Source organism: Ranitomeya variabilis, chromosome 1 (genome assembly GCF_051348905.1).
Source record: "Ranitomeya variabilis isolate aRanVar5 chromosome 1, aRanVar5.hap1, whole genome shotgun sequence".
Classification (NCBI taxonomy): Eukaryota; Metazoa; Chordata; class Amphibia; order Anura; family Dendrobatidae; genus Ranitomeya; species Ranitomeya variabilis.
In genome coordinates, this window is record NC_135232.1 from 23,120,484 (window position 1) to 23,139,220 (window position 18,737).

General features: G+C 41.7%; 1 protein-coding gene across 1 annotated transcript in view; it reads right to left on the reverse strand.

The window, feature by feature from the left end:
- Positions 1–18,737, reverse strand: part of LOC143802525 (uncharacterized) — a 203,578-nt gene that overhangs the window by 24,641 nt on the left and 160,200 nt on the right. The window contains exons 6-7 of the mRNA XM_077281333.1: positions 17,457–17,598; positions 474–2,087 (exon numbers count right to left, since the gene is read on the reverse strand). Coding sequence (XP_077137448.1) covers positions 474–2,087; positions 17,457–17,598 — 1,756 coding nt within the window. The remainder of the gene's footprint in view (positions 1–473; positions 2,088–17,456; positions 17,599–18,737) is intronic.

An 18,737-nucleotide genomic window follows, 5' to 3' on the forward strand; every position in this document is an offset into this window, starting at 1 on the left:
CTGAGATAATCTTATAAATGTGCCCCTGCTGTGTACTGTGTAATGGTCATTGTCTGACAGTATATGAACATGGTGTGATCACACCACAGCTCCTGGGCAGCGGAGGAAACAATAGAGTATACAGACAGGACAGCATGGGATCACAGAAGCTGTTTTAACCAGAAACCAGACAGGGAAATGTTTTACTTCACAGAAAGAATCAGCTGTGATCCCATGCTGTCTTTTCTATATACTCTGTATGGTCTATCGAGTAAAACATAAAAATGGCTTCAACCCTGTGAGTTCTTTGATGTTCAATAAGACTTGATTTTCCACATTCTAAACATGAATCTGGCTTCCCTCTGTGTGAATTTGTTCATGACTAACAAGATCTGACTTATGGATAAAGCATTGTCCACATGTCGAGCATGAAAATGGCCTCTCTCCTGTGTGAATTCTATGATGTCTAATAAGAACATTTTTATGATGAAAACATTTTCCACACTGTGAACATGAAAATGGCTTCTCCCCTGTGTGAATTCTCTGATGATTAACAAGATCTGATTTCACAGTAAAACATTTCTCACATTCTGAACATGAAAATGGCTTCTCTCCTGTGTGAATTCTTTGATGTCTAAAAAGAACATTTTTCTGATTAAAACATTTTCCACACTGTGAACATGAAAATGGCCTCTTCCCTGTGTGAATTTTTCGATGTCTAATAAGAACATTTTTCTGAGTAAAACATTTTCCACATTGTGAACATGAAAATGGCTTCTCCCCTGTGTGAATTCTCTGATGATTAGCAAGATCTGATTTCACAATAAAACATTTCTCACATTCTGAACATGAAAATGGTTTCTCCCCTGTGTGAGTTTTCTGATGTTTAACAAGCTGTGATTTAACGTTATAACATTTCCCACATTCTGAACATGAAAATGGCTTCTTCCCTGTGTGAATTATTTCATGTGTTATAAGATGATATTTCTGGTTAAAACATTTTCCACATTGTGAACATGAAAATGGCTTCTCCCCTGTGTGAATTCTCTGATGTTTAACAAGATTTCTTTTGAGGGCAAAACATTTTCCACATTCTGAACATGAAAATGGTTTTTCCCCTGTATGCCTTCTATGATGTTTAATCAGTTCTGATTTAATGGTAAAACATTTCCCACATTCTGAACATGAGAATGGCTTCTCACCCGTGTGGCTTTTTTGATGTCTAATCAGATATGATTTCATAGTAAAACACTTTCCACATTCTGAACATGAAAATGGCTTCTCTCCTGTGTGAAGTCTTTGATGTCCAATAAGACATTGTTTCTGTTCAAAACTTTTCCCACATTCTGAGCATGAATATGGCTTTTCTCCTTTGTGGCTTCTTTGATGTCTAATCAAAACTGATTTTACTGTAAAACCTTTTCCACAATCCGAACATGAAAATGGTTTCTCTCCTGTATGAATTCTTTGATGTCCAATAAGAATATGCTTCTGGTTAAAGCATATCCCACATTCTGAACAAGAAAATGGTTTCTCCCCTGTGTGTTTTTTGTGATGCATAACCAGATGGGATTTCTGTTCAAAACATTTCCCACATTCTGAACATAAAAATGGCTTTCCTTCATGAATTCTCTTATGACTAACAAGATATGATTTATGGCCAAAGCATTTTCCACATTCCTGACATGAAAATGGCTTTGCCCCTGTGTGAAGGATTTGATGTTTAGTAAGAGCTGTTTTTTGGGTAAAACATTTACCACATTCTAAACATGAAAATGGCTTCTCCCCTGTGTGAATTCTATGATGTCTAACCAAACCTGATTTTTTGGTAAAATGTTTACCACATTCTGAACATAAATATGGCTTTTCCCCTATGGGAACTTTTTGACGTTCAACATCCAATCTGTAAAGCTTTTGTTTTACAGTCTTTTCTGAATCAGGAGATATGATCTGTTTAAAAGGATCAGCTGATACATTTTTTATATGAGGGGTGGAGGGTATATCTTCAATATTGGCCTTCTCCTCGCATACATTTTGAATGATATTACAATCATATGCATTAAAATGTGAAGATTTTGGATGTCCTTCTGACCTTCCGGTACAGTCATCTGCAAAGAATAAATGTGATTACATTAGTTTTTAGTAATATAACCTCCACAATTGTACTGACATTTTATGACATAGCAATTGAGAAGTATATGGCAAAATTAATTGACTGACTTGAAGTATTGTTAAAGGTTCCCATTAGCCTCACTCTCTTTAAATGTTATTGCTTTCATTCTTTCAGTCTTTAACCCCTTAATATTCCCCCTTCAAATATTAATTGTGTTCTTCCTTATTTTAATTGTTGGTATATTCTGTATATTCCACACCACTTCAGGGGTGTGCTTGTGGTACTCCCCTTTCTAGAATCTTCAGGTTGTTTCTGTTACCAGGCAGTTCTGGTGAGATGTGACTGGATTGATGGAGAGCAGTTTGAGCAGGAAGTCTGGAGTGTTTATAAAGCTCATCCCATGGTTCAGGCAGCTGTTCCTCTTGTGAAGGAGCTGAAGCATATTAGTATAGTCCAAGAATGAAGAAAAAAGCAGCAACACTCCGTTTATCGTGTCATAAAAACCTTAGTCCTTTATTTACGAATACTTTCCATGGACAAGGTGTATAAGGACAGGACAAATACGGGCATGAAGGCAAAAGAACAGGACTATGGCCGTTTTGCGTATTACACGCTTCCACGGGCTTCACTGTTCTGGACCCGTGGAAGCGTGTTATACGCGAAACGGTCGTACTCCTGTTCTTTTGCCTTCATGTCCGCATTTGTCCTGTCCTTATACACCTTGTCCAAAGTATTAGTAAATAAAGGACTAAGGTTTTTATGACACGATAAACGGAGTGTTGCTGCTTTTTTCTTCATTCTTGGATTACTACATGTGTTTCTTCAAGCAAGCACCTACATCACCGTGATCTCACCCAGTAAGGTGTCGCTGACTCAGAGTCCACCTACTCCACCAGTAAGTAGACCGTTTCCTAGTGCCATTCTACTTTTCTCTCTAGATTTACATATTAGTATATTGGTCACATTTTTTTTTTATAAATGTTAGAAACTTATTTTATACTTTTTGAAGTAGCAGATGAAAATAAATAAGATGAAAAATTTATTTTTCATTTCGTTTCCCTATAATTTTGCACGCAGAAATATTCTGCTAAGAAATACAAAACCGCACTTTTACTTTCTGAAATATTCAGAATTATTAAATTTTTTAACTGCCCGACAGCACTGGATGTATGTAAATAAATACATTAAATGAATCCTCAAATATACAAATTGCTTATTAATTCTGCACACAGTTTACAGTGCTGACCCCTATTTTTCAGAACTTCTGAACCCTGGCAGCTAGATATCAGCTTCTGTGCCAGTTCCTGACAAATGACAGCCCACTCTTTCCTGCTCAGTGCTTGGAATCACTAGTTCCTTCACTGGTCACTAATTCTTGACAAGCAATAATATCTAATTTATCATGCTTCAGGAAGGTGTGAGGAAAAAAACAGGTAGCAGCTCTGCAAATGTGCTCTATCGATGCTGAAGACCTCTCAGTCCAAGATCCTGAAACTGCTTGTGTACTGCACTTTAAAGCCTTCCAGAAGAGATTCACCCATAATTTTGTGAAATTCACATATAGCAATTAAGCCATCTAGCAGTACTGGAGGCAGAGGCTTTTTGTCATTTATTCGAACTTTGAATTTAGAAGTAAATTGTTAGCCTTTCTCCAAAATTTTGAAAGTGATCAGTAGGTCAAGATAGATCTTCTGACATCAAGAGTGTAGAATTCCTTGTCTTTATTCATTTTGGGAATGTTACAAAAAGTTGGTAAGATAATGTCTTGAGAAAGGTGGGATTGAATCACATCTTTAGAAAGGATGGATGTTTTTGTTTTAAGTGGACCAGCACTCCTCCCTTTTGGCCCAGGCATTTTGGATAGCAGGAGACTGCAAGAAGGGTTCAGACTACTTTTGTTCTCAGATGACAGTCTGAGAACATGTGGAAGATGAGGTTTTCTAGCTCCATTCACTTGGTGTTGCTGCTGTGTGGTGGCCATTATTGCTGAGGTATTGTGGGTTGGTGTAGCATGGAGTCATAGGAGCTCAGCTTTGTCGAATGGTTGCTGTGGGGGCACCAGAGCGCCCGCCCTACTGGTGTACTGCCACTATGGTAATGACTGGCACACTGGGCCACACCTCTAAGGTCATGGACTCACTGGGAGATGAGCAGAATATTAAACTAAGAACCTCACGTTCAGTTTTGTAATCCTGATGGAAGCCTCCTGCAGAGGCTTAATGGGCAGTTTAGTCAATCCTATAAAAACAAAGTTAAGAACCAGGTGGTGAATAGTTCCTAAGCCTTGGTCTAAGTCTTGAAACTGATTAAAAAAAAAGAAAAAAAAAAAAAAGATGTATCCAGCTTTGAATGGCCAGTTGAGTGTCCAAGATAGAACTCAGTACAGTGACGCGACTTGAACATTAAGCTTACTTGCTGAAAGACCCTTTTCAAAAACCTTCCTGCAGGAAATCCAGGTTTTGGTGTATGTTTGGATGCAGAGGCTTGCACCATGTGAAAAACTTTTTCCAGACTTTCTTTTAAGTTGATTGGAAACAAGCAGCACGACTTGCCCAAAGTGGAAATGACCCTGTACGATACGCCTTTGTTAACAATAATGGACTTCTCAGTAACCAGGTAGTCAAAAGGAAATTGCTCTGTTTCTGAAGGAGCATTAGGCATTGCAAAAGATTTTTTATCTGCAGAAAAAGAAGTCCATCTACTACCAACCTCCTCAGAAGAGAGAACTAACTTGTTTTTGACCAGTATGGGGCTACTATAAAGACATTGCTTTTCATTCTGGTTATGTTCTGCAGAACTTTCGATACAAATGAAATTGTAGGGAAGGCATAATCAAGGTGGACTGTCCAATTTTGCGCTAAAGCATCCACTGCCAGTGGGTTGTCTGTTGTGAATTCCGCTCTTGGGCTCCCTCCAGTGGTTGTAAGTGGCACTTTTGTGAGTTCTGCTCTTGGGCTCCCTCCGGTGGTTTTGAGTGGAACTGCTGCTCCTTGGATTTAGCAGTCGCAGCTGCTTCCACTGATCGTCTTTCTGGCTCGGCTATTTATCCTGGCTCTATCCTTCAGCCTGGGCCAGTTGTCAATGTTTCTGGTTGGATTCACATCTCTGCTTGGATTTCCCTGATATTCTGACCAGTTCAGCAAAGATAAGTCCTTGCTTGTTCTTTTGCTGTCCACATACTGTGGACTTTATCGTTCAGCTCTTTCTATGTTTTTTCTTGTCCAGCTTGTCAATATGGATTTATTCAGTTAAGCTGGAAGCTCTGGGAAGAAGATTTACCCTCCACACCTTTAGTCAGGTGTGGAGATTTTGTAAACTCTGTGGTGGATTTTTCTAGTTTTTTTTATACTGACCGCACAGTATTCTGTCCTGTTCTATCTATATAGCTAGACTGGCTTCCTTTGCTACATTCTGATTTCATTCTGCGTATGTCATTTCCCTCTCCACTCACAGTCAATATTTGTGGGGGGCTGCCTTTCCTTTGGGGATTTTCTCTGAGGCAAGATAGCTTTCCTGTTTCCATCTTTAGGGGTAGTTAGTCCTCCGGCTGTGACGAGGTGTCTAGGGAGTGACAGGAACATCCCACGGCTACTTCTAGTGTTGTGATAAGCTCAGGAACTGCGGTTAGTACAGGTACCACCTCCTCCAGAGCTCGTCCCATGTTGCTCCTAAACCACCAGTTCATAACAGTTGTCCCCAAGATTTGGGAAATCCTTTTTTTACTTAACGCAAACAGGTCTATTTCTGGAAGACCCTATTTAGACACCTGTTCGAAAAATAGTTGTTGACTCAGACCATTTGTTAGCATGAAGCGACTGAAAAATTCCACTATCAAGTTCTCTTTCGCTTTGAAATGATTGTCAACAATAAAAGAAGATTTTGAAAGATGTTGCTGGAAAGCTTCTGAAGCGTTTTGTGCCAAATGCCCCCTTTAATATTTGAGTAAGGATACTGTTGTAGAGTTGTTAAAGTACAGTTTTAGACATCTTAGGGCTTCTAACGAAGCTCTTAGTTCTTTGCAGTTTGAGGAATGAGCTCTTAGAGCATTTATTAGGAGTGCTACTGGATCTAGAGTCTGATGAGCTCCTCTTTCTAGGTTTTTCATAGATAGCCACCAGTTCATTGATTTTTTTTTTTTACAGGATAAGAAAGATTAATTTTATGTTTAGAGATAGCGGAGACCATCACAGGTTGAGAGGATCTGCGTTTGTGGCGGGCAAGAATCTAACTGAGAGCAAACCACTGAAGGAATGCAGGATGACATCAGGCCTAGGATGGACATAGTTTCTCTTATAGAACAGCAAGTTTTCTTTTGGATGGACAGCAGCTTTTGGTGAATGGACATCTTTTTCTCTTGCAGGAAATGAGGATTGATTATTTGTGTCTAGAAAAACCCTGAGAAACCCTTTCTTGCAGGAAGGAGTTAAGTCTGATTTTTCAAAATTCTAGTGATTGGGATTGAGACTAAAATTCTGACCTCTACCACAACCTTTGGGGTAGTTCTAGAGATCAGAATTTCCTTTACCCTGGTAATCAAGATTTCTATTTCCAGAGGGACAAAACCTTCTCTTTGGTTTGACTGATTTGGCTTCAGGAAACATTTTTTTTCTGATCCTCTGCTTTCTCCAGTATCGGATCAAGCACTGGGCCAAAGACAGGTTTTCCTTTAGGCCTGTTTCACACGTCAGTGGCTCCGGTACGTGTGGTGACAGTTTCCTCACGTACCGGAGACACTGACTCAAGTAGACACATTAAAATCAATGTGTCTCTGCACATGTCAGCGTGTTTTCACGGACCGTGTGTCCGTTTGAAAAACACGGAGACATGTCAGTGTTCATGGGAGCGCACGGATCACACGGACCCATTAAAGTCAATGGGTCCGTGTAAAACACGTACCGCACACGGATGCTGTCCGTGTGCCGTGCAGGAGACAGCGCTACAGTAAGCGCTGTCCCCAGCTTGTGGTGCTGAAGCCGCCATTCATTTCTTCTCTCCAGCAGCGTTCGCTGGAGAGAAGGAATGAAAAATCATTGTTTTGGGGGTTTTTTATGGTTAAAAAAAACTTCCCGGCAACCTCCCCCCTCCCACCCCCTGTGCGCCCGCCCGCTGGAAATAAAATACTCACCCAGCTCCCACGATGCTTCCTCTCAGCGTCGCAGCTTGTCCTGTATGAGCGGTCACGTGGTGCCGCTCATTACAGGGATGAATATGTGGCTCCACCCCTATGGGCTGCGGCGCTGAGAGGAAGCATCGAGGGAGCTGGGTGAGTATTTTATTTCCAGCGGGCGGGCGCACAGGGGGTGGGAGGTTGCCGGGAAGTTTATTTTAACCCCTTTCTGTCATTAGACGTACTATTCCGTCCATGTGGGGTGGGCCCTACTTCCCAAGGACGGAATAGTACGTCCAGCACGATCGGCCGCGCTCACGGGGGGAGCGCGGCCGATCGCGGCCGGGTGTCAGCTGACTATCGCAGCTGACATCCGGCACTATGTGCCAGGAGCGATCACGGACCGCCCCCGGCACATTAACCCCCGGCACACCGCGATCCAACATGATCGCGGTGTACCAGCGGTATAGGGAAGCATCGCGCAGGGAGGGGGCTCCCTGCGTGCTTCCCTGAGACCCCCGGAGCAACGCGATGTGATCGCGTTGCTCCGAGGGTCTCCTACCTCCCTCCTCACCGCAGGTCCCGGATCCAAGATGGCCGCGGCATCCGGGTCCTGCAGGGAGGGAGGTGGCTTACCGAGTGCCTGCTCAGTGCAGACGCTGGTAAGCTTGCTGCACTCTAAGTGAGATCGCCGATTTGACAGAGTGCTGTGCACACTGTCAAATCACCGATCTGTAATGTCCCCCCCTGGGACAAAGTAAAAAAGTTAAAAAAAAAATGTCCACATGTGTAAAAAAAATAAAAAATAAAAATTCCTAAATAAATAAATAATAAAAAAAAATTATTCCCATAAATACATTTCTTTATCTAAATAAAAAAAAAAAAATCAAACAATAAAAGTACACATATTTAATATCGCCGCGTCCGTAACGACCCCACCTATAAAACTATATCACTAGTTAACCCCTTCAGTGAACACCGTAAAAAAAAAAAAAAAAAAAAAAAAACGAGGCAAAAAACAACGCTTTATTCTCATACCGCCAAACAAAAAGTGGAATAACACGCGATCAAAAAGACGGATATAAATAACCATGGTACCGCTGAAAACGTCATCTTGTCCCGCAAAAAACGAGCCGCCATACACCATCATGTGCGAAAAAATAAAAAAGTTATAGTCCTCAGAATAAAGCGATGCCAAAATAATTATTTTTTCTATAAATTAGCTTTTATCGTATAAAAGCGCCAAAACATAAAAAAAATTATATAAATGAGGTATCGCTGCAATCGTACTGACCCGAAGAAAAAAACTGCTTTATCAATTTTACCAAACGCGGAACGGTATAAACGCCTCCCCCAAAAGAAATTCATGAATAGCTGGTTTTTGGTCATTCTGCCTCCCAAAAATCGGAATAAAAAGCGATCAAAAAAATCTCCCGTGCCCGAACATGTTACCAATAAAAACGTCAACTCGTCCCACAAAAAACAAGACCTCACATGACTCTGTGGACTCAAATATGGAAAAATTATAGCTCTCAAAATGTGGTAAGGCAAAAAATATTTTTTGCAATAAAAAGCGTCTTTCAGTGTGTGACGGCTGCCAATCATAAAAATCCGCTAAATAACCCGCTATAAAAGTAAATCAAACCCCCCTTCATCACCCGCTTAGTTAGGGAAAAATTAAAAAAATTTAAAAAATGTATTTATTTCCATTTTCCCATTAGGGTTAGGGCTAGGGTTGGGGCTAAAGTTAGGGTTAGGGTTTGGATTACATTTACGGTTGGGAATAGGGTTGGGATTAGTGTTAGGGGTGTGTCTGGGTTAGAGATGTGGTTAGGGTTACCGTTGGGATTAGGGTTTCAGTTATAATTGGGTGGTTTCCACTGTTTAGGCACATCAGGGGCTCTCCAAAGGTGACATGGCGTCCGATTTCAATTCCAGCCAATTCTGCGTTGAAAAAGTAAAACAGTGCTTCTTCCCTTCCAAGCTCTCCCGTGCGCCCAAACAGGGGTTTACCCCAACATATGGGGTATCAGCGTACTCGGAACACATTGGAGAACAACTTTTGGGGTCCAATTTCTCCTGTTACCTTTGGGAAAATACAAAACTAGAGGCTAAAAAAAAATTTTTGTGGAAAAAAAATGTTTTTTTATTTGCATGGCTCTGCGTTATAAACTGTAGTGAAACACTTGGGGGTTCAAAGCTCTCACAACACATCTAGATGAGTTCCTTAGGGGGTCTACTTTCCAAAATGGTGTCACTTGTGGGGGTTTTCTACTGTTTAGGTACATTAGGGGCTCTGCAAACGCAATGTGACGCCTGCAGACCATTCCATCTAAGTCTGCATTCCAAATGGCGCTCCTTCCCTTCCGAGCCCTCCCATGCGCCCAAACGGTGGTTCCCCCCCACATATGGGGTATCAGCGTACTCAAGACAAATTGGACAACAACTTTTGGGGTCCAATTTCTCCTGTTACCATTGGGAAAATACAAAACTGGGGGCTAAAAAATAATTTTGGGGGGAAATTTTTTATTTTTTTTATCTTCACGGCTCTGCGTTATAAACTGTAGTGAAACACTTGGGGGTTCAAAGTTCTCACAACACAACTAGATAAGTTCCTTGGGGGTCTAGTTTCCAATATTGGGTCACTTGTGGGGGGTTTCTACTGTTTAGGTACATTAGGGGCTCTGCAAATGCAATGTGACGCCTGCAGACCAATCCATCTAAGTCTGCATTGCAAATGATGATCCTTCCCTTCCGAGCTCTGCCATGCGCTCAAACGGTGGTTCCCCCCCAGATATCAGGTATCAGCGTACTCAGGACAAATTGGACAACAATATATAGGGTCCAATTTCTCCTGTTAACCTTGGAAAAATACAAAACTGGGGGCTAAAAAATAATTTTTGTGGAAAAAAAATATTTTTTATTTGCACGGCTCTCCGTTATGAACTGTAGTGAAACACTTGGGGGTTCAAAGCTCTCACAACACCTCTAGATAAGTTCCTTAGGGGGTCTACTTTCCAAAATGGTGTCACTTGTGGGGGGGTTTCAATGTTTAGGCACATCAGTGGCTCTCCAAACGCAACATGGCGTCCCATCTCAATTCCTGTAAATTTTGCAGTGAAAAGTCAAACGGCACTCCTTCCCTTCCGAACTCTCCCATGCGCCTAAACAGTGGTTTACCCCCACATATGGGGTATCAGCGTACTCAGGACAAATTGTACAACAACTTTTGGGGTCCAATTTCTTCTCTTACCCTTTGGAAAATAAAAAATTGGGGGCGAAAAGATCATTTTGTGAAAAAATATGATTTTTTATTTTTACGGTTCTGCATTATAAACTTCTGTGAAGCACTTGGTGGGTCAAAGTGCTCACAACACATCTAGATAAGTTCCTTAGGGGGGTCTACTTTCCAAAATCGTGTCACTTGTGGGGGGTTTCAATGTTTAGGCACATCAGTGGCTCTCCAAACGCAACATGGCGTCCCATCTCAATTCCAGTCAATTTTGCATTGAAAAGTCAAATGGCGCTCCTTCGCTTTCGAGCTCTGTCATGCGCCCAAACAGTGGTTTACCCCTACATATGGGGTATCGGCGTACTCAGGACAAATTGTATAACATCTTTTGGGGTCCATTTTCTCCTGTTACCCTTGGTAAAATAAAACAAATTGGAGCTGAAGTAAATTTTGTGTGAAAAAAAGTTAAATGTTCATTTTTATTTAAACATTCCAAAAATTCCTGTGAAACACCTGAAGGGTTAATAAACTTTTTGAATGTGGTTTTGAGCACCTTGAGGGGTGCAGTTTTTAGAATGGTGTCACACTTGGGTATTTTCTATCATATAGACCCCTCAAAATGACTTCAAATGAGATGTGGTCCCTAAAAAAAAATGGTGTAAAAATGAGAAATTGCTGATCAACTTTTAACCCTTATAACTCCCTAACAAAAAAAATTTTGGTTCCAAAATGGTGCTGATGTAAAGTAGACATGTGGGAAATGTTACTTATTAAGTATTTTGCGTGACATATCACTGTGATTTAATTGCATAAAAATTCAAATTTGGAAAATTGCGAAATGTTCAAAATTTTCGCCAAATTTCCATTTTTTTCACAAATAAACGCAGGTAATATCAAAGAAATTTTACCACTATCATGAAGTACAATATGTCACGAGAAAACAATGTCAGAATCACCAGGATCCGTTGAAGCTTTCCAGAGTTATAACCTCATAAAGGGACAGTGGTCAGAATTGTAAAAATTGGCCCGGTCCATAACGTGCAAACCACCCTTGGGGGTGAAGGGGTTAACCACAAAAATTTTTTAAAAAAATGATTTTTCATTCCTCCTCTCCAGCGAACGCTGCTGGAGAGAAGGGATGAATGGCGGCTTCAGCACCACGCTGGGGACAGTGCTTACTGTAGCGCTGTCTCCTGCACGGTCCGTGTGGTACTCAGTCAGCACACGGCTGCTGCTGCTCACGGACACGGATAACTCCGGTACCGATTTCTCCGGTACCGGAATTAACTGGACGTATGGGACTGGCCTTACAGGGAATTATACAGAGTTTAAATTTGGAAAGCGTATCCCTTTGCCAGTTTTTTATCCACCACAATCTTCTTTTTAGGACAAGTGGACAATCTCATGTGCACCGTCATGGTGGTGAATGTAAAGCAATGATGAAGGGAGAAGTTGCTCTCGGAGAAGATTTAGATCTCATTCTTTAGTCATGGCTGTGTTCTCAGGTATAATTGTGAGCAGGCCCCTCCATGGATGAGAGGCTCCCACATATCAATGGTCTCAGCAAGCTTTACTGTTGGCAGACACAGGACTCATCGTAGCGTCACTTTTTCAAACCACAACTCACAAGCAAAGTCCGATTCTCATTACTGATATTCAGTAAATTTAAATAGAAAATTTTGTTTGCCAGTTTCAAGATATTTCAGTGACTATTGTGGATTTCTGCCTACTTTACCAGAGGGTACCAACAAATTTGATCATGTGTGTGTGTATATATGCATAACAGATATTTACTTAACATATGTACGTATAATATATATATTATAGAATATGAATCACAACGTCAAAACCTTTCCTCTACTTATGGTTAGTGGTTGGGTGAAGCCATTTATTGTCAAAGTACTGTGCTTCCTCTTTTTAAATCATAATGGCAACCCAAAACATCCAAATGACCTGATCAAAAGTTCACAAAGTTCAGAATCATTTCTCCTGGTCATTTTACATATCAAACAATGTAAAAAGCAAAACTAAAAAAATAATGGTGGAATTGTGTTTTTTTTTTATACCATTTATTTCAAAGTAACATCGGGTCTTTACAACTACACTGATACCAATATATATATATCGATTAGTGATGAGATAGCATGTTATCTGAGCGTGCTCTGATGTTATCCGAGTATCTTGGGCGTGCTCGTATATTATGTTCGAGTCCCCACAGCTGCATGATTCACAGCTGTTAGACAGCCTCAACACATCTGGTGATTGCCTGTTTGTTAGACCATCTCCAATTGTGTTACGACTTATAACAGAAGCGAATCATGCAGCTGTGTGGACTCGCATATATCCGAATATCTCGGGCGTAATCAAATAGTAACACCCAAGCATGCTCAGATTACACGACACCCGAGATCGTTCGCTCATCACTAATACAGATATCATTAGTTGGTTATAGGTTTTACAATTTCTGCACAAAAATTCCACATTTCATGAAAAGAAGCCATTCCAAAACCCATGATAGCCTCATGAGAGAGGGAATCCGCCCATCAAGGACAGGAAACCTGCAGGCCTCTCCCCCACATCAGCTGGGTTACAGAGCATAAGAGGACCTCCATGAACAGTTATATACAGCCGTAAATACCATCATTACCATGCATTACTTTCTACACATGAACTGCACACCAAAAATTCAACTACTGCATAATCATTATCCGTGATGGGGGAGGGGATATAAGGATGCTGTCATGAGTTCTGGAAAATCCTATTACTGATAAATAATTATGTCTTTTTCCTTCACCCAAGACTAGGTGCTGCTGGAAAACTGATGGAATCAGGCCCCATTCTCCTTGCCTCAACCGATTGCGGCTTAAAAAGTCGCCTTGCTGTTTTGTTTCCCTTTTATAAATAGTGTTGTAAAGGAAGAGAGATGGACTTCCGAAATGTGAAAGATTTGCTCTATTATCATCATTAGAGAATCGGATCAAGTTCCTCCCTGATGATTGATATATGCTACTGTTACTCCGATAGGATACGCACATGTCGACACTGTATCAACGAAAGCATCTTCTCCATCAGTAACTCTTTAAGGTTGGTGGACCGTAAGTTTTCCTCCCTTGTCCAACCATCCAAGACCAGATGGTCTTCTGAATGTGCTCCCCCATCCTCTTGAGCTTGCATCTGTGGTTATGATGCTCGGGGCTAGATTTTGCCTTGACAGATTTTATATGCTTAACCACCAGTGAAGAGACTTCACTGCAGCTGAGGAAAAAGTGAGCCTTTCTTCTAAACAACCTTTCATAGCATTTTCGTTTGTCAAGCTGTCTCACTTTTGGTGTGCAACTGAGCAGAGAGGACTGGTTGAATACAAAATATAAGAAACCCTTGCAATGACATGGCCTTCCTGAGAGTCATGGTAGGATTGTCTAGCGCCTTTAGAACCTGGACCAACACCTTTTCTATCTTTTCCTCTGAAAGAAAAGAGCTTTTGTTTACGGAGTCTAAAGGGAAGGATTACAAAGATCTGGACTCTCAATAGAACTAGCCTTGAATTCTTCAGGTTCAGAAGCCGACATTCGTCAAAGTGGTTCTGACATTGGGAGCCGTAGGGTTCAATCATTTTGCCCACGATCAGAAAATTGTCCAACTATGGTATTAGAAGGGTGTTCTGCTCCCAAAGAGGAGCTGCCATTTCTGCTAAAATCTTTTATCTTCTCCTTCGAGAGGACCTCCTGTGTGATGGTTTGGACCAATTATGAAACCATTTCTTGCTGACTCCAGCCTTGTCTAAGATGCCATCAATCACAGAACCAAACACTCTCCTTCACATGGGATGGAACATAGTTTGGACATTAAATGGATATCACCTGGCCAGAATTTAAGCCACAGAGCTCTTCAGACTGCGTTGGCGAGAACTGCTGACCTAGCTGCCAATCTCACCGAATTCGCGGATGTATTCACTAGGAATGACGTTGTTCCTTGCATTCATGGAATAGTGGCTAGGATATTTTCTCTTGTCATTTTATCTCTTAGGTGACTTCCCCATGTCCTCAAAGGTAAATTTTTTAGGCAACTTGGCCACCAGCACATCTATTTTTGGTGCTTTATCCCATAGAACTGTCTCATCCTCCTTGAAGGAATATTTCCTCTCAGGTCTTTTCCACTCTCTCTTAATGAGCGCCTTTCTCTTCTCATTCACTGAAAAGGTTTGTCTTTTTGTCAGTACAAGGACCTCGAACATTACGTCTTGCACCAACTTTTGCATCTATTCTGCCAATGGTGGACCTCACCGCCTTGACCAGCCAACCAGTATCCTCTACCGGGAAGCACAGATGACTCCCTCCACCATCATCTGAGGATGAATTGGAATCTGAGGACACAACCCCTACCTCCCCCTTGGACGTCTGTGATTCTTTGGACACAGACGATAAGATTGTCAACCCTTTCCCCTTCCAAAGTTTGTCGCTTTCATGGTGGACTAAGGATTTTAGGGAACTGTTCATCTCTGACTTAGTAATTGATCTCAGCTGGCAAGCGAAGTTAGAGAACGCTTCGCATACCGGATTTTTCAATACAGGCACGGCAGATGTTTTTCTGCCATGAGCCAAATTATCCTTCTGTCATGATTCTGGATGGGCTGGTTCTGGCTCCGTCCTGGTTCATGTCTGGTTTAAATTAGTCCGCTTCTCTTTGGCTCTGGGGCAGCTATATAATGCTGGTGGTTCCTGGGTTCTGAGTCGGTTATACTTCCATCTACTCGGTTTGAGGTAGCTGACCCAGGTTACTCTCTGTAATTGCCTCAGTATGTGTGTGCTTTGCTGTGTATGACCCGGTTCTGTCCCCTAACTACTGCTCCTGTTTTCTGCTTGAGACTTCTCTGTCTGTCCTGGCTTTCTGACCCTTTGGCTTGTCTCTGACTAATCTGCTGTTTTGCCCCTTGGTACAGTGCCTTGCGAAAGTATTCGGCCCCCTGGAACTTTTCAACCTTTTCCCACATATCATGCTTCAAACATAAAGATACCAAATGTAAATTTTTGGAGAAAAATCAACAAGTGGAACACAATTGTGAAGTTGAACAAAATGTATTGGTTATTTTAAATTTTTGTGGTAATTAGAAAAGTGGGGCGTGCAATATTATTCTGCCCCTTTACTTTCAGTGCAGAAGTAAACTCACTCCAGAAGTTCATTGTGGATCTCTGAATGATCCAATGTTGTCCTAAATGCCTAATGATGATAAATATAATCCACCTGTGTGTAATCAAGTCTCCGTATAAATGCACCTGCTCTGTGATAGTCTCAGGGTTCTGTTTGAAGCACAGAGAGCATCATGAAGACCAAGGAACACAACAGGCAGGTCCGTGACACTTTTGTAGAGAAGTTTAAAGCCGGATTTGGATACAAAATGATTTCTAAAACTTTAAACATCCCAAGGAGCACTGTGCAAGCGATCATATTGAAATGGAAGGAGTATCATACCACTGCAAATCTACCAAGACCCGGCCGTCCCTCTAAACTTTCATCTCAAACAAGGAGAAGACTGATCAGAGATGCAGCCAAGAGGCCCATGATCACTCTGGATGGACTGCAGAGATTTACAGCTAAGGCGGAACAGTCTGTCCATAGGACAACAATCAGCCGTACACTGCACAAATCTGGCCTTTATGGAAGAGTGACAAGAAGAAAGCCATTTCTCAAAGATATCCATAAAAAGTGTTGTTTAAAGTTTGCAACAAGCCACCGGGGAGACACCAAACATCAGGAAGAAGATGCTCTGGTCAGATGAAACAAAAATCGAACATTTTGGCAACAATGCCAAACGATACGTTTGGCGTAAAGGCAACACAGCTCATCACCCTGAACACACCATCCCCACTGTCAAACATGGTGGTGGCAGCATCATGGTTTGGGCCTGCTTTTCTTCAGCAGGGACAGTGAAGATGGTTAAAATTGATAGGAAGATGGATGGAGCTAAATACAGGACCATTCTTGAAGAAAACCTTTTGGAGTCGGCAAAAGAACTGGGACGGGGATTTGTCTTCCAACAAGACAATAATCCCAAACATAAAGCAAAATCTACAGTGGAATGGTTCACAAATAAACGTATCCAGGTGTTAGAATGGCCAAGTCAAAGTCCAGACCTCAATCCAATCGAGAATCTGTGGAAAGAGCTGAAAACTGCGGTTCACAAACAATCTCCATCAAACCTCACTGAGCTCGAGCTGTTTGCCAAGGAAGAATGGGCAAAAATTTCAGTCTCTCGATGTACAAAACTGATGGACATACCCCAAGCGACTTGTAATCGCAGCAAAAAGGTGGCGCATCATAGTATTAAGTTACAGGGGCCGAATAATATTGCACGCCCCACTTTTCAGGTTTTGAATTTCCACAAAAATTTAAAATATCCAATAAATTTCGTTCAACTTCACAATTGTGTCCCACTTGTTGTTGATTCTTCACCAAAAATTTACATTTGGTAACTTTATGTTTGAAGCATGATATGTGGGGAAAGGTTGAGCAGTTCCACCTGAGTAATCTGTCTCGATCTGCTCTATTGGTGCTATGACTCTGATGGCTGGTCTTACTGTCACCTCTGGTGTTTCTACCATTACCAATGAGATTGCAGCTGCCATTGTTATACCATTAAATGTCCATGGTGGGTATTAAACGCAGCATCTTAGGGGTAACGACTAAGACCAGAGCCATCTCCACTCCCATCATTATGGAGGAGCCCGGCTGTCAGTCACGGTTATTTGGGGGGAGGTTTCCATGTTTTGGATTCTAGCACCACACACGGACATCAGATTAAAAGGAGATGATGGTTTCTAAGGCCCAAATTGGACAAATACTTTTCCTTCATCAAAAGTAACATCTGATGATGAAGAAATCGGCCGCTCACATAAGTAAAATTCATCTCCAGCTGTAGATTATCATCCATTTTTATAAATGATGACCTGTGACCTCACATATAACAGGATCACATCATTATCAATTCACATTGTGTTGAAACTGAATATTCATCTAAAGACCCTCACCTGGGCAGTGATCTGTAGGGGTCTCCTCTTTACAACGCTGATCGCCCCTCACATTAGGGGTCTCCTCTTTACACCGGTGATCGCCCATAACATTTCTCTCTGGACCATTAATATTGTTGAGATCTTTATCCGGATCTAAAAACTGCAAAACAAATATTGAAAGAGTCCCCAATGATGAGAGAAGTCCCCGGGAATAATGGTGAGAAGATACGGACATGTGATGTCTGTGGTCAACTGTGATCCTGCCGTCTCCACCGCTTTAATTACACAAGTGTGAGGGACGAAAGAGACTCCATTTTGGATTTATGAATTCAGGCCACATATATTATCCAGAGATCTCCCTCCACTCCTGAAGGGTGGCCCCCCACCCTTGGGAAAAGTACACAATTCCCAAAAAAGCAGAACTTTTGTCAAATGGCCAGATAATTAGAAACAACGTGTTAATGAAGGCAAGGAGGGGCAGAGCTAGGACCCCCTGCTGCCTTTTGTGCAAGTCTGCCTACTTCAAAGGAAAACTCTAAACTCTTTGGCAGCGACATCTAGATATGGATTATGAAAGTACCTTGCATCTCAGGGTTAAGTCCCATGTACCACCAGAACCCTGGGAGGCCCCCACACTCACCCCTGCATCTCATATTTCTTTAGCAGTTCCAGATACCGAGGTATCGAGACTGGCTCTCCAGAACCACTTAGCCGACCCAAGTTTGGACTATCTGTATCAGTCCAACACCAACGAACCCGTTGAGACATCAGTCGTCCCGTTTAGGCCTTCTGCTAGGAAGTTATGACCTATCCTAGATATAGGGAATTATTTCAGCTAGGAGGAAAATCGAGAATTCAGTCCAACCCAGAAGGGCGGTGGCAAATATGGAAGGGGGCGAGCTGAGTGTTAAAAGCTAGCTGCACACATTTAGCCTCGTCTTTGTTCTGCCATGGAAGCCACGTCACGTGTGGAGACAGACCAGGAACTAAGAACGTGCTTGTGGATATGAGAGCTTCTTCTTCATCCACAAGTGATAAGGAACGGTAACGTGACACATACTGCTAACTGCTATTTCCAACCCCTAATTTTTATGTGTACTTCTAGCTGTAATATCTGTATATTACTCTGTACATATTTGTAGTTTATAGTGCGCCTTTCGGCAATTAAAATGTCAATTTTGGGCTGCTCTTTTATCTCGAAACCCGATTTCCCACATCCGAGAGTCCGGCTAGTACTTATACCTTGGGTTGATATCTGACTGGATATAAGCTTACTAACGGACCAGTCTTATATCTAAC